The sequence below is a fragment of the Cariama cristata genome, unplaced genomic scaffold (genome assembly GCF_000690535.1).
Source record: "Cariama cristata isolate BGI_N322 unplaced genomic scaffold, ASM69053v1 scaffold31525, whole genome shotgun sequence".
NCBI lineage: Eukaryota > Metazoa > Chordata > Aves > Cariamiformes > Cariamidae > Cariama > Cariama cristata.
In genome coordinates, this window is record NW_009617468.1 from 2015 (window position 1) to 15478 (window position 13464).

The 13464-nt window shown below is 39.2% G+C and overlaps 1 protein-coding gene across 1 annotated transcript in view; it reads left to right on the plus strand.

The window, feature by feature from the left end:
• Positions 1-3258: 3258 nt before the first annotated feature.
• The window catches only part of LIMCH1 (LIM and calponin homology domains 1), a gene marked incomplete at its 3' end in the record, with an annotated part of 42047 nt that continues 31841 nt past the window's right edge, over positions 3259-13464 (plus strand). The window contains exons 1-3 of the mRNA XM_009700546.1: positions 3259-3359; positions 6704-6734; positions 9776-9886. Of these exons, the coding sequence (XP_009698848.1) occupies positions 9878-9886 (9 nt within the window). The remainder of the gene's footprint in view (positions 3360-6703; positions 6735-9775; positions 9887-13464) is intronic.

The window sequence follows — 13464 nt, forward strand, 5'->3', positions numbered from 1 at the left end:
TAAGCAGCCTGTTTAGAGTTCATGTCATTTAAAGAAAAAACATAGATAAAATTTTAGTTATCTATAGATTATAGATTTATAGATGCAAGCTGTTATAGGCAAAAAATAGATGAAATTTAGAAAAGGAATTTAGACTGTAATCTGTAAGCTCACTTTTTTTCCGGGTGTACAAAGGACAAAACCCAGAAGAAGATGTTCGGTTTAATAGTCGTGTGGACTGAAACCAGCAGGAGCCAGAAGGAGCCAGTTGCAAGTCCCCTGGGGCTGTAGGAGATGATGTGCTGACCAAGTGACCCATCCTCCGTCTACTCCAATTCTGCAACTGCAGCATGTAACCACTCAGAGAAAGGCAATATCATCTCCATTTAATGTATGGGGGCAATTGTGTGTTAGTGCCTTGTAGGGGCTGCTGAGGGGACTGAATTCTGGTTGTGTCTTTTGAGACGACTGTAAAAGATACTGCCCTGTTAGCTGAGGCACGGCAGCTGGCCATGCTGTGATCCTTGCCATTGCAGCATGACCCATTTGCATGACCTATTTAACTCTGTCAAGTTGTAAGGAGCTGGGCGTCCACTTTAGGTGTGTGTTTTCAGTCCCTTATTTAAGGTGAGGACGTTTTATATACATTGCTGCTTGTAAACCTTTTTTTCAAGTTTCTTCAACAGCAACAAAGAAGTGGTACTTTAGAATAGGTGACTACAAAAAATGGGTAGTTACAGCAAACAGATATGGAACTATAATTTCTCTCGAAAGATATAAGCAAAATTTTCTGAGAACTGAAGAAACTAGGACTTGGCCAATGCAAGGTGTAGTAATCGTGAGAAAAAGCTTTGCTGGGAGCTGGGTCTTAATGATGAGACTCCTTTCTCCTTTTAGTGACTTAGGAGTGTTGTTCTCCAGTGTCTTCATAGAACTAACAAGTAGGAATTTCAACTGTACTTGAGCAAACCAGGAAACGTTTAGTTTTGCAGTAGTAGGAGGTACATTTTAGCTTGGGGATAGGCAGCCTAGGCAAGTTTACCTGATTATCTGTCACTTGAAAACAATTTATTTGTTGTTTGGGTTTTTTTAAATCCTTTTAAACAAATTGCTGTATTTAGGACCATTGGGAAATAAAAACTATGAGACTGTTAACAAAAACAAAAACTTCTTTCGATGCTCACTGATTGCATCTTGTTGGTATGCGTGGTTATTCATGCCCGTACAAAATACCAGCTTTCTGAGAAAGTGTTTGGGTGATGGTGTTAGTGACTGTTGGCAAACATTAGTTTTATGACAACCATCAAAATAAAAACATGTACAAAAACAGGCATAGGGTTGTGACACCGTGGGTTTTTTTTTTTTGAGAAGTGGGCATTTGTTCATCAACAGAACAACCAAGTTTCCAAACTATGTGACTGCCAAATGGATGATATTTTTGTTACTGCTTATTGTAACTTGGATGTGAACTTTTGGCATAAAGATGGGTGCAATTAGTTATCCCCGGAGTTCCCCCTCCTTTGATTGTTTTCTAAACCTATTAGGTTACTGTGGCCTGTATGTCCTGTATGTTTTTCTTAGGAAGTGTTGTTAGGAACTTTTTTTTTTTAATGCTTTTGCATTTTTTTAGATTTACACATCTCTCTACCCACCATTTAGAAGTGACCAGAACTGTCCTCAATCAAAGGCTAAACACAAGAGTTATTCATGTTGCAGTTGGAAAAATGATAATGCAAACAGTAAGCCAGATGGGGAATTTTACAAGCATCTTTTCGTGTCAAGAATGATGCTGTCTCTCTGGGTTATGGGCTGTCTGCTCTCTCAGCTGCTGTTCCTTTCTCCCTGGCTCCCCTCCAGAGCTGTTAAGTTTCGGCCAGGGAAGAAAGGGAGATTTGGACTCCTCTAAGTTTCCGAGTCCCTGGTTTGTTGTGGTGTGTCTGGTGACAGCGAGCTTTGTGTGCAAGAGCGTTGGCATGCAGAGAGCCGGAGCGATTAGCATGCTGATTGCTGCACCCCGACAGAATAAACGGGGCTGCTCTCGCCGAGCTGTGGCCGTGCCACCCAAACAAAAGCCTGGGAGCAGATGCGGGGGTAGCCGTGCTCCTGAATCCTGCTCTATCACGCAGGATGGGCAAGAGCTGAACGCTGCTCAGGCTCCTCTGCTTCCAAGTTTTTAGAAGAATGGAGGTCTCTGCCCCGCACTGTGGTTCTGCTCGTCTCTGACTCTTCACATGGCAGCTTACCTCCAGTTGGAGGTTTGAGATGAGAGGCCTCAGAGAATATCAAGCTGTACGTTATATCCTTACTTGTCCACAGGTCTGCCATTGCAGTTGCTGATCTGGCAACCTGTGTATCTAAAAACTGGTTCTCTGCTGACCTTCAAGATTTATCTGCGTAAGAAAGATTCACTGGTTCTATAAATGGGGGGTGGTGTACATGCAGATATGTAAGTATAAAACATATATTGAATGTATATGCACACATACAGATTTACTCCTCTCAGTGCAAGCCCATGTGTCATCACTCGTATTGGATTTGAAAGAGGCTTCTGTCAGTTTGTGCTTAATCTCTCTTAGTTACTGATTTTTATTTCTTACACTCTGAAAAGTGTAAATCTTCCATAAAAAGTGTTAGAAAATTGGTGTCATTTCTTCTTACAGACAGTGGTCACATAAAGTGTAGCTTCAAGCATTTTATCTGGGGAGAAGGCACCTACCTCTTTTCCCAGTGGCTTCTGACTGGTTAAGGTTGGAGAGGCAAGGGACTGGTTGTGTTAACTAGGAGTAACTGGCTTGTTCATATCGACATGCAGAATGTTTTCTGATCCAACTGCTTGCTTAAATGGTTATGGCCTGTTTCATATCTACCTTTCCTGCTCCCTTCAGAAATCTAGCCTTTTTTTTTCGGCCCATAACATGCTGAACTGTCTTGGCGGCCTACATCGGTAAGTGGGGAAGTTAGCAGGGCTTTTTCAGTTAAAGAAGTTGCCAACATCTGGGTTTGGAAAGACAGAAGTCCACAAGCTTGTTGCAGTTACGTATTTAAAATAAAATAAAATTTAAAAAAAAAAATGTTTCATTTTTATCTGGTTTTCAAACAAAACATGCACTGACTTCTTAAATTATGTGACTGGAAATGTCTTTGGTTCTTCATTTAACTAATGATACAACTGTTTGTGAGCTGTTACTGAGTCAGGGAGAGGCTAGTTCAGTAGGATTATTTTTTTCAATGAAGAAGAATTAAAAGTACTCTATTTTTTTTGCCTTGTTTCAGGATAATATCATCTTATTCTTAAGAGGTTGCAAAGAGCTGGGTCTTAAAGAATCTCAGCTTTTTGATCCTGGTGATCTGCAGGACACATCAAACAGAGTAACCATCAAGTAAGTACAACAGCAGTTTCCAATTAGCATGTTACAACCTCAGATGCATGTGACGCAATAGTAAATATTTAAGGAGGAGCAAAAAGGCTATAGAATTGTCATTTGTATAAAGCAAATAGGAAGCTGAGGTTTGGGAGACCTTCAGCCTTGGGAAGAATACATTGTTCACTTCAACAGGCTTTCTCTAAGGACTGTTGTTTTTCCCAGAGAGATCAACCACAGTTCTTTAAAAATACTGTTTTAGTTAAGCAATGAGATTCTGTGGGACTTAGGGGTTTTCCTGAGTCTAAATTGATGGCATTCTTTTTTGTCTGTCCAACTAATGAACTGTGTAGACTGGGGAAAAAAAAAAAACACAGCTCTGTTATTTCAGATTAAACTGGTTTGAAGATGCATTATAGGACATTTATATACCTCTCAGACAATTCAAGGTGCAGACACGAGCACATTCTGTTTGTTTCTAACAAGCGCTATAGGTTGGGACACAATATTTGGACTGAGGAAGTCTGTGTGAACTCTGTGGACTGGAAATACTGCAGTTTAGATACCTTTTCACCAAAGCTACACACCTACCACCACACAAATTACCACACGCATATTAAGAGATTCTCCTTTGTAATAACTTAATTCCTAATTCATGTTTTTGGGGGGCCAAAGTGATTTTTTTAAAATCTCCTTTTAATCAACAACTTTTTAGCTGTGCTGTGTGCACATCCCTCACTGCAAAGAGTACTAGATCCTTAGACTCTAGTGCTTGTATTTTCAGCATTTCACCCCACAAAATGATTTAAAATATAGATGTGAAACTGGCAGAGAAAGAATTACTGACTTGCCTAAGGTCGCATAGAGCAGGCTTGAATTGAAGTCCATATAGTCATAGAGGTCTTAAATGAGACCTGTTGTCCCTTTCAGGGAAGAATTTGTTATCATTGACTAGAGGAACAGAAGCAGTCAAACTGTATTTTTCTCTCATTTATGTTAATGGCAATCAAGCTCCCCACCCCCCAAAAGCAAGACCACCCCACATTTTCATAAAAGTAACAAAATTTTGTAATCGGTGTTACTGAGTTTTCCTGAAATTTTGGGTCTATCATGTAATATTAAAAAGTTATTGCTCTGCAGACAAGCAAATACTGCTGAGTTGATTGAATGGCCTTGTTTAGTTTGGCCGAAAAGATTTGGCCAAAAAGATCACTAATGAAATTCTGGTCAGACATATCCATTTTAGAAAAGTATATGGAAACAATTTACTAAATTTCAGTGGCATTCTATTTGTTTTTTTTCCCTTCTGGCAGTGGAAGCTGGGCGAGTTTTCATGGTGTTCAAGCACTGTCTGGGAAAATTAAAATGTTCTGATAATCAAATTGGCCACTTTTCTTGTTTTAATGAATAATCTCCCACTTTTTGCTCCTTTCCAAGTTCCTGGCTGTGATATGAGGTTCTTCTCGCCTGTACATACCAGTGAGAGGGAGCTATGTAACGTATTTCTTCTAAATCTGGTATTACTGCAATGAAAGAGGTTCTTCACGACATCCTATAAAATCATAACAATGAGTGGCTGGAGAGAGTCCCAAAACAATCCCTAATCTCCATACGAAACCCTGACCTCCATATGAAACCAGAGAGAAAGGGTCTTTCTGATAAGAAGCTTGAGCTTTTGGGGTTGAGGATGGTGGAGTACCTCGGAGGAGGCAGGTGGAGAGGCTGAGACTAGCATGGAGCTCCAAGGAGAGCTGTCCAGCACGTAAGCAAGTTCAACCAGGAATAATAAACTCTGCAGAGCTGGCTTGGCCCTCCACTAAATATGCTAGATAGATGTGAAATGTCTCACTGGCATGGATGACTTTTTTCCCTGTCAACTCTTCAGAGAAAGCGGCAGTGGAAATGAGCCAAATGTTTTCCTAGCACTGTCCAAGTTCACACTGAGTAACTGAGTTGAGATGTACAAGCCAAGTCCATGACTGTTGTAGAGAAGTATGTTCAAGACTTCAAGTCTTCTGCTAGCTAGTTCCCAAAGCATGAAGGTGATTATTTTTTTTCCCCTCTTTGAAGACTTTTGAGTTATTTTTTAAACATGGTAAAAATGGTGTTTTGTGTTAAAGGATGAATATGACATTACTGCACATGATTAAGATAATGATATTTTTAACGAATTATTTTCATATAGATGTTAATTGAGGTATGCATTAGATCTATTTTTTTTGGATCATTCAGCTTATAAAAGTTATGAGCTAATGCTGTAAAGAATTTCTTGCTGACTTGTTAAACAAAACTCTTTTCCATTGCCATTTTATGAAGAAAAAAATAGGACTGTGTTATTTTTCTTCGTGTATGGGTATTGGTGGATAAAATTTTGGCTTTAAAAAGATGTTATCAAAAATACTTTTGTTTGACATTGCCTATATTTAGGCTTTTGTTGGTCTCACAGATTTAAGTATGTTTATTTTTGGTTTTGTCAGGTAACCTTTAATGCTGGAGTGGACTTACTGTTATAGTAGAAGGCAATTCCATTATAAGTAATCAGGAGACAATCTTTACTAAATCTGAAGTAGTCTTATTTATTTTTAAGCACTTAAATGTGATACATATTTCCTCCATTCTTTTTTGATGGTTTCTTTGCTGAACTTTGAAATGTTGTTTATGTATGCACAAACTTCGTGCTTTGTTGTTTCTAACACAAAACTTCCACCCTTTGAGGAACGTTGGTGAAAAAATAAATGTCCTGTATGAGTGCTTGAGTATACATTCAAAAAATAAATATGTTTTCCACAGCAGGTTCTGTTGTAAGTGGCAGGATCTTTGTTGCTTCACCCATCTACTTTGTTCTTTGTGATGCTTGTTTCCACAGAAGTACCTGTTCTATTTCCTTAATGTTTGATGATGATTTCCTCAGTCTCCCAGGCATGTTCAGTTGCTTCCAGAATCTGTATGGGTGGCATGGTTTATCACAGAGCAGAATCTGACTGTTGGTTTACTGCAGAATGCATTTTAGCAGTGAGGACTTTCATCTTCTTTTTTGAAGAAATCAGCAGCTCTGTTTAAAGGAAATATTTTTGGCACTGTCCTAGTTTAGTGTGAGACCATTATAAACACATTTTCTTTTTGTACCTCCAGAATTCTAATTTAATGATTGAAGTAATGGTGACAAAATACTCCCATGTTATAAATAAATAAATGTGTGAATTACATCTTCTTAGCTTTCACGTGTTTCCAGCCAGCAGAAGCATTCTGCAGGCTTTTGTTAGTGAAAAACGTGATCTGCTGCATACACGCTTTTGGAAAGTGTGTCTGCTTTCTGATTATGTTTTTTTGTTCTTTTTTTGTGTGTGTGTGTGTGCAACCAGGAACATTGACTATAGTAGGAAGCTGAAAAATGTAAGTACATCACTTGGAGTATATATATATTCTTTTTTTTTTTGGTCTGGTTAATCTTGTATTTGGCCTTAGCAAGCATTATGTCAGTAGAAACTGAGTACAGATGAGTATTGCTGAAAAGTTTCTGAATACAAACCTAGGTAAATTCTACTGGAAACTTAGGTGGAGCTGCTATTGCAAAGCAGCCTTACAGTAAAAATAAAATGGAGAATGTTTGTCTCTTCTTAGATAAGGGATAAATAATGTGATTTCTGTGCTGTCCATTGTAGTTTTCACCGGGAACAGTCTGACTTGCCCATGAAGCTATGCTTTTGTAGCCTTTCATGAGTATATAGGCATAAAGTACATTTGCACAAAGCATTTAAAATTAAGCAAAATGATCATTAGATCTGGATGCAAGTCTTTACTATCAGATTTGCTAGCTTTCTTATTGTTCTTCCAAATAAATGTTTCCCCAGAAAGGCTAATTCCATTTAACTTCAATTTCTTGTTAATTTAAGCTAATGACAATGGTAATGGATCCTGTAATTGCTACGTGGAGAAGAAAATGGCTAAACTTTGCTGGTCTCAGAGTTAGTTACTGTCCTAAAGCCTAGCAAGCTGTCTGTCCTTAGTCAGCTGTAAACTCCTATAAATGCAATTTTATATTTGGCTCCCATTCCTATAAACTGCTAGGAAATTCCAAGGCCTTTTCCTAATAAATTTGCAAGTCAGTAATCATGACTGCAGGTAAAAAATAATAAAAAACATGAAAAGTACCCCCCTCAAAAAAAAATTATTTCATCCTGTCTTTCCCATCATCATTAGGGTAATATCTTCTGCATCCAGCACACAAAGTTGTAGGGGAGGAGTTCAGCTTTGGCATTTTAGCACTCTTGTGGGCACTGGCTAAATGTCTTTGTCCAGATGTATTGTTTTAAAGGTAAGGTTTCAAAAGTATCCTCCACAATGTGCTTGTAGGCAATATATGCTTTCCAGGTGCATGATCCTGCAACCTCGGCTGGCAGCCAGTCGGAATTGCTTGCAAATGTGAGATTATTTGGAAAAAAAATTAAGAAGTGGATAAAGAAAGGAAGAAGAGAGACAGCAATCAAATGCTAGCAGAAATAAATAAAAATACCACAACCTTCATCAAAGAACTGAATGGAAAAATTAATTGGACAGTTTCCTGGTTACTAGGAATACTGTATTTGCAAGTGTTTTCACTTAACTGGAGAGCATGCACTGTAAGAATTTTTTACGTAAATTTGTTGAGTAGTGCTGGTTGAGGGAAAACAGCTCAGATAAAGGTTGTTTCAAGACAAATAAATCCATATTGGCAAAACCCACCTCCTTTCCCTCAGCACAGTAGTATCAATTTGGATGTAATTTTAAAAACAAGGGGAAAATTTCTGAACTTTATTAAAAATGTTATTCAGTTATTGCATGGCATGTATATTATTTATAAATGAAAGGGAAATACAAACTCTGTTTATATACAAAGCATAATATATTTTACATTATGCACCACAGTTGTTTTTAAACAGGGGATTTGTATGACACATGCTCTGTCCTTTTCTGGCAGGGCCTCAGCTGGAGTGCTCTGTGATTTTGGACATCACACTTAAATGAAAAATGGGGATGTTAGAGAAAGTTGACGAGAGAAGGCTAATCAGAAGTCTAGCATATGTGACTGAGGAGAAAACAGTGAAGCAATGTGGGTGCACGTTTTAGGGAAGAAGAGTTTGACAGAGATGTCTGTCCCCAATGCCCCACTTGAGATTTCTCCTAGTCCTATGTTCTTTAGTTCGTATATAATATGAATTATATGGCCTTGTCCCATCAAAACATAAAATCTTATATTTCAGTTTATTTAACTTTTTTGAGACAGGTAATGGCAACTATTATTTATTATTGGTTGCACATCTTTTCCACATCAAAATATTTCCTGTTTGTTCTGCAGTTAAATACTTTGCAATGTCACGGAATATGCCAAAATAATGAGCATTAAATGAGAAAAAGCCCTAAGTTCTGAGGTGATAGTTTGGCATTTTTAACCAGTGCAAAACACTGAACTGAATTGCCTTTGACAATCAGTTTCCAGTCCAAACTGCTGCTGCACAGGTACCATTAAAGACATTACTTTAAGTGGAGGCATATGTTGGTGCAGAGAAGGACTGTTTGCTTTCCCTCCGTGATATAAGTACCAGCATTTTTTGAGTTGTTGTGTTTGACCGTCCTAAGCATCTTCATTTCTCCTTTCCTAAAACAAGTGCAACACCAGCAGTGTCAGATCGGATTTCTTTGCTACCTAAAGGAGTGAAAGGGTATATAAACATTTGCAAGAACAATTCCTGGCTTTTTTTCCGCACTAGTTTTGAAGTGACTTTTGAGTTATGGAGGGACATCGAGTCAGAACTTGAATGAAACCATAAACTCTTTCTGCTTTAGTCTGATAGAAACAACCAAATGCTCATGGCTTTTGATTAATCTTGGGCTAAGCATTTCGTAAGCTAGCAGAAGCCTGGAAGTAGATATTCCTGTGTCATCTGGTTAATTGCATTAAGATGATTTAAAATGGAACTACATTTTCTGTCCTTGAAATAGGCAGGCACACATTTCAGTTGTTTTATTTATTCCATTAGTCTTAATGGTTTTAATTAATCACCATTAGTATTAGTGCTCTCTAGGGATTTTTTTTCCTATTGGATTTACAAACATATATATTTATAAGTGTGTCTTCTAGACAGTTTCAAATTTTTTGCCTAGTTTTTCTATTCAGATTTATTTTTGCTCTTTATTTTCCAGGCAGACATGATAGTTTTGGTTTTTTATAAAAATACCAGGAAGATAATGTGTTAAGTTACATATTCTGTAGGACTGCTTAAATTTTCATAGTTACCTGATGTATTTATGTTGAACCACTGGCAGACACTTCCCTTTCAGTTCTGATTTATAACAAAATCTTGTGCTGCTCTGCAGTTTAGAATAAACTGAAGGGAAGTGAATTTAGCTAAGTGACTGTCTAGATGGCTTCAATTAATTCTTATTAACTTCTGCAGGTATTAGTCACCATTTATTGGCTAGGGAAAGCGGCAAACAGCTGCACGTCATATAGTGGATCAACCCTGAACCTGAAGGAGTTTGAAGGTTTGCTGGCACAAATGAGAAAGGTATCTTTTTGTTATGTTTTCGGAATGGAAATTTCATTTGAATTATTACTCCCATAAATAACCTGTTTGTTGCTAAATATGAGAGAGAGGTGGGGGGCTGGAGTACAAATTACTTAGTAAAGCCCTACCTCCTTCGAAAATGCTTCTGACTGTACCGAGCCATGAACACAACTTTAAATGGCAGCCAGCTTTGTGGTGATATCAGTGATGCAGCACATGATGTCTAACAGGGCTTTAGAATTGTCACGTCGCTCTGTCATCTTAATTTCTGTATGTTTTCGTTTGATTTCTTTTCATGTATGACGCAGAGTTTCAGCTAGAAGGACTGAGACTCAAAAGTGAGGTGACAGAACTCACAGGAGCAGAGATTTTTCTTCTTTAAGACATTCAGTCTCATGGGCAGCTCTTTTGTTTTTAAGTTGCAACATAAAGCATCAAACCAAAGTATCTAAATAAAGCTGAAGGGTAGAAGGAGGAGATAATGTTTCACCAAGAGCATAGTTGTGATGAATGTGTGTTTTGCCAAGCTCTAAATTCTGGCTGAAATCGTATCTGGTGGTTTATGATGAGCTGGGCTCTGTTGGAAAGGAAAAGTTGTGATTGCTGTAGGGTGGTTTGGGGACTTTTGCTTGAGCACTCCGGCATGCCCTGAACCTCGACATGAGACACTTAACCTCAGTAATGGTTAGCGTTGATATCCAAGCATGCATTTACTGGAGATGGAAGGGGCAAGGAGCAGACATGGAAGAAGAGGGCAGCACCGAGTGCTAGCATTGCATATGTTGGAGGTAGTGCTCATGAAAGCCCACGCAGATATGTTCTCCAGCCCATAGAGAGCTTTGTGCCTGCTACTCTCTTCTCATCTCATGTAACGGCCAGGTCACCACAGGCAGTAGGGTTTGGGGACCGTGGGAGACTCTTTGCTCTTTACTTTCGCTGAGCTCTGTGCTACTGCATCTGCACCAGCTGCAGCTCTTCATTCTGGGACCTCAGAGGGCCAGCACCGGGTTGCCACTGGAGAAGAAGAAATACTTGGCTGACTGATAGCAGTTCCTACAGCCTGGTGTGACCAGACAGCCTTAACTAGACGGGTAAAATCCCTGTTTGTGAGCCCAGTTCCTGTGAATAAGCAGGTGGAAATGGAGAGGAAAAGAGAACATCCTGCTTCTCTGTAGATGTTTATTTTGGTCTTCATTTGTAATGACCTGTGCAACCACTCGGGATTTTGCTGCTCTTGAGTGATATGTCTGAACCTAAGCAATAAAGAAATGAAGTTAATACTTGAGATGTTTCCAAGTAGAAGATGCAGGGAAGGAGCAGTCCCCACTGCAGAGAGTCTGAAAGGTGAAAACAGAAACAGACAAGGGAGCTAGCACAGAAAAATTGCCAAAGTGCAGATTTTTGTGATGTTAGTGTTGCATGGTATCATAGTTTATTTAATGTTTAATCTCACAGCACGAAGCTCCTCTTTTTCGAGGTGATGTTTACCTATCAAACTAATCATCAGAGCATTTTGGAGGTCCTATCTTGAGCCCTTTTGTGGGCTGAAGTAGGCTGGGGCCAAAAGGCAGCGTTCTCCAGGGAGCTGATGGTCATGGGGCGCCTGGCTGGGCAGTGCAGAGCGCTGCAGGCCGAGCACAAAAGGAAGAGACTGGGACTTGATTTGTTGCAGATGTTAGATCTGGGAGCAGAGTAGAGATCTCATAAAAGCTGAAAGCCCTATGTTCTTTCAGTGTAAAAACAGAGCACTTTGCAGTCCTGAAAAGTCTTGTTTAGGTGGTAGTGTTACAAGGGCCACTGGCGACTTATTTTAAGGTCACCTCCCTGCTCCTGTACCCCTGCAGTATTTCCCACTGGCAATTGTGGGCTTGTCTGTTACTGCATTTGAAGAGGATTTGGTTGTAAAATAGAACATGTTAATCATGCTGTGCAACGCTCTGATGTTCTTTATAGCTGAGCTCGAGTGATGAAAAGACACTTTATCGCATTCTGTACTGGCATTTTTTTCCACAGAATTTAATAATTAAATCTACCATAAATTCAGTCTGGTTTTGTTTTTCTGTTATAAATTCTCTCTGCCCTCCTTTTTTAATAAGCAAAACAAAAGACAGCTCGGATGTAAGTTGTCTTGGACTCATCTTTTTCTACTTCTCATACTGAAAGGGCTATTCATTTCTAATTTTATTCATGCTACTCTGTTTTTAATTTCATTAACTATTTGGCTATGTGTTCTTCTTTACTTTTAAACTAGAAATTCCCAATGACAAAACATCCATGGCTTTTTGATTATATTTAGTGGGTGGAACTTCCTGCAGAAACACGTCTTGTATTTGGCAATCACACTTTTACTACCACTCAGTGACATACTGTGTTTTTAATTAGATAATATGAAAGACTAATGTGCTGTTGTGTGTCATGTTACGGTGTTATCAGTCCCGCAGATAACCACTTTCCCATTGATAACGTTTGGGAGATGAAGTTTGTTCAAGGCAGGACAAGTACCCGTCTGTGAGATGGCGTTGGGCTGGGAGAGTAGCTTTGCCAAGGGGAAGGCTATAAAGAACATGTTTACAGAAGTCTAGGATCCCATCCTGGTGCCTGCCTCCTAATTCCTGGTGAGCAGCATGCAAAATTAACATCAACAGGCCTTTGAAAGTAGGGTCTGCAGAACTCATTAGTTCACAATTGGACTGTTTTCAAACTCTGGGAGATAGTGAATGCAGGATGGGGCTTTTTGCCCAAGTTTTAAGTCCCTGTAGGTGCTGAGCAGTTCTGTGTCATTCAAATACAGTAATTTAGGAAAATGGAAGTGTGCCTGAGGATTGAGAATAGCTGATTGTTAGGAAGGGATGAGGGGATTTAGGGAATTTGGATTTTTTAAAAGATTTTTGGATCATGTCACAAAAGGGATTTTGATAGGATTTTGGGTTTGTTCTTGAATGTGTGTAACTCGTACAGATTTCAGGGAGGCAGATCTTTGTTATCTAGTGTTTCTGCCAGTATTTTAGTTCACTATGCAGAACTGGGGAAGGAAATTACATAGGATTCAATTACAGTTTTGTTAGATGTATTATTTTTTGGTTTTGGAAAATACTTTCACTTCCATTTGCAGTGAGGTTGCTTACTGACATTACCACAGTTTAGCTTGCCCTTAGGCGACCTTTGCCGCTGCCCTTAATGTGGTATTTTGGCAGAGTAATAGCGAGTGGCACTAATTAAGCTTTCTTCCTGAAAAGTCTGCAGGACATTGTGTCTGATCTCTGTGTCTCGCTTTGAGCCTCCCTCTTTTCCAGCACGGAAGCTTTGGTGTGTTACTGCAGGGCTCTCCTCCCTCCATCACTTCTCCAGCAAACCCGCTTTCTTGTGGAGGTGGCCTGCCATAGCGTGCTGTGAGGTTCTTGATTGATCTTCTTATTGGCGATACGAGTAACTGGTAAAACCTTAGCGGTCAGGGACAGTGGGAGCTGTGCTCAACATAGCCATTGTGCTCCAGCTAGTGGTAAGCAGGGGGTGCTTCTTAATTAGGAATTAATATTTAAATGCTGCTGAGGAAAAAAAGAAGAAAAAAAAAAGAAAAA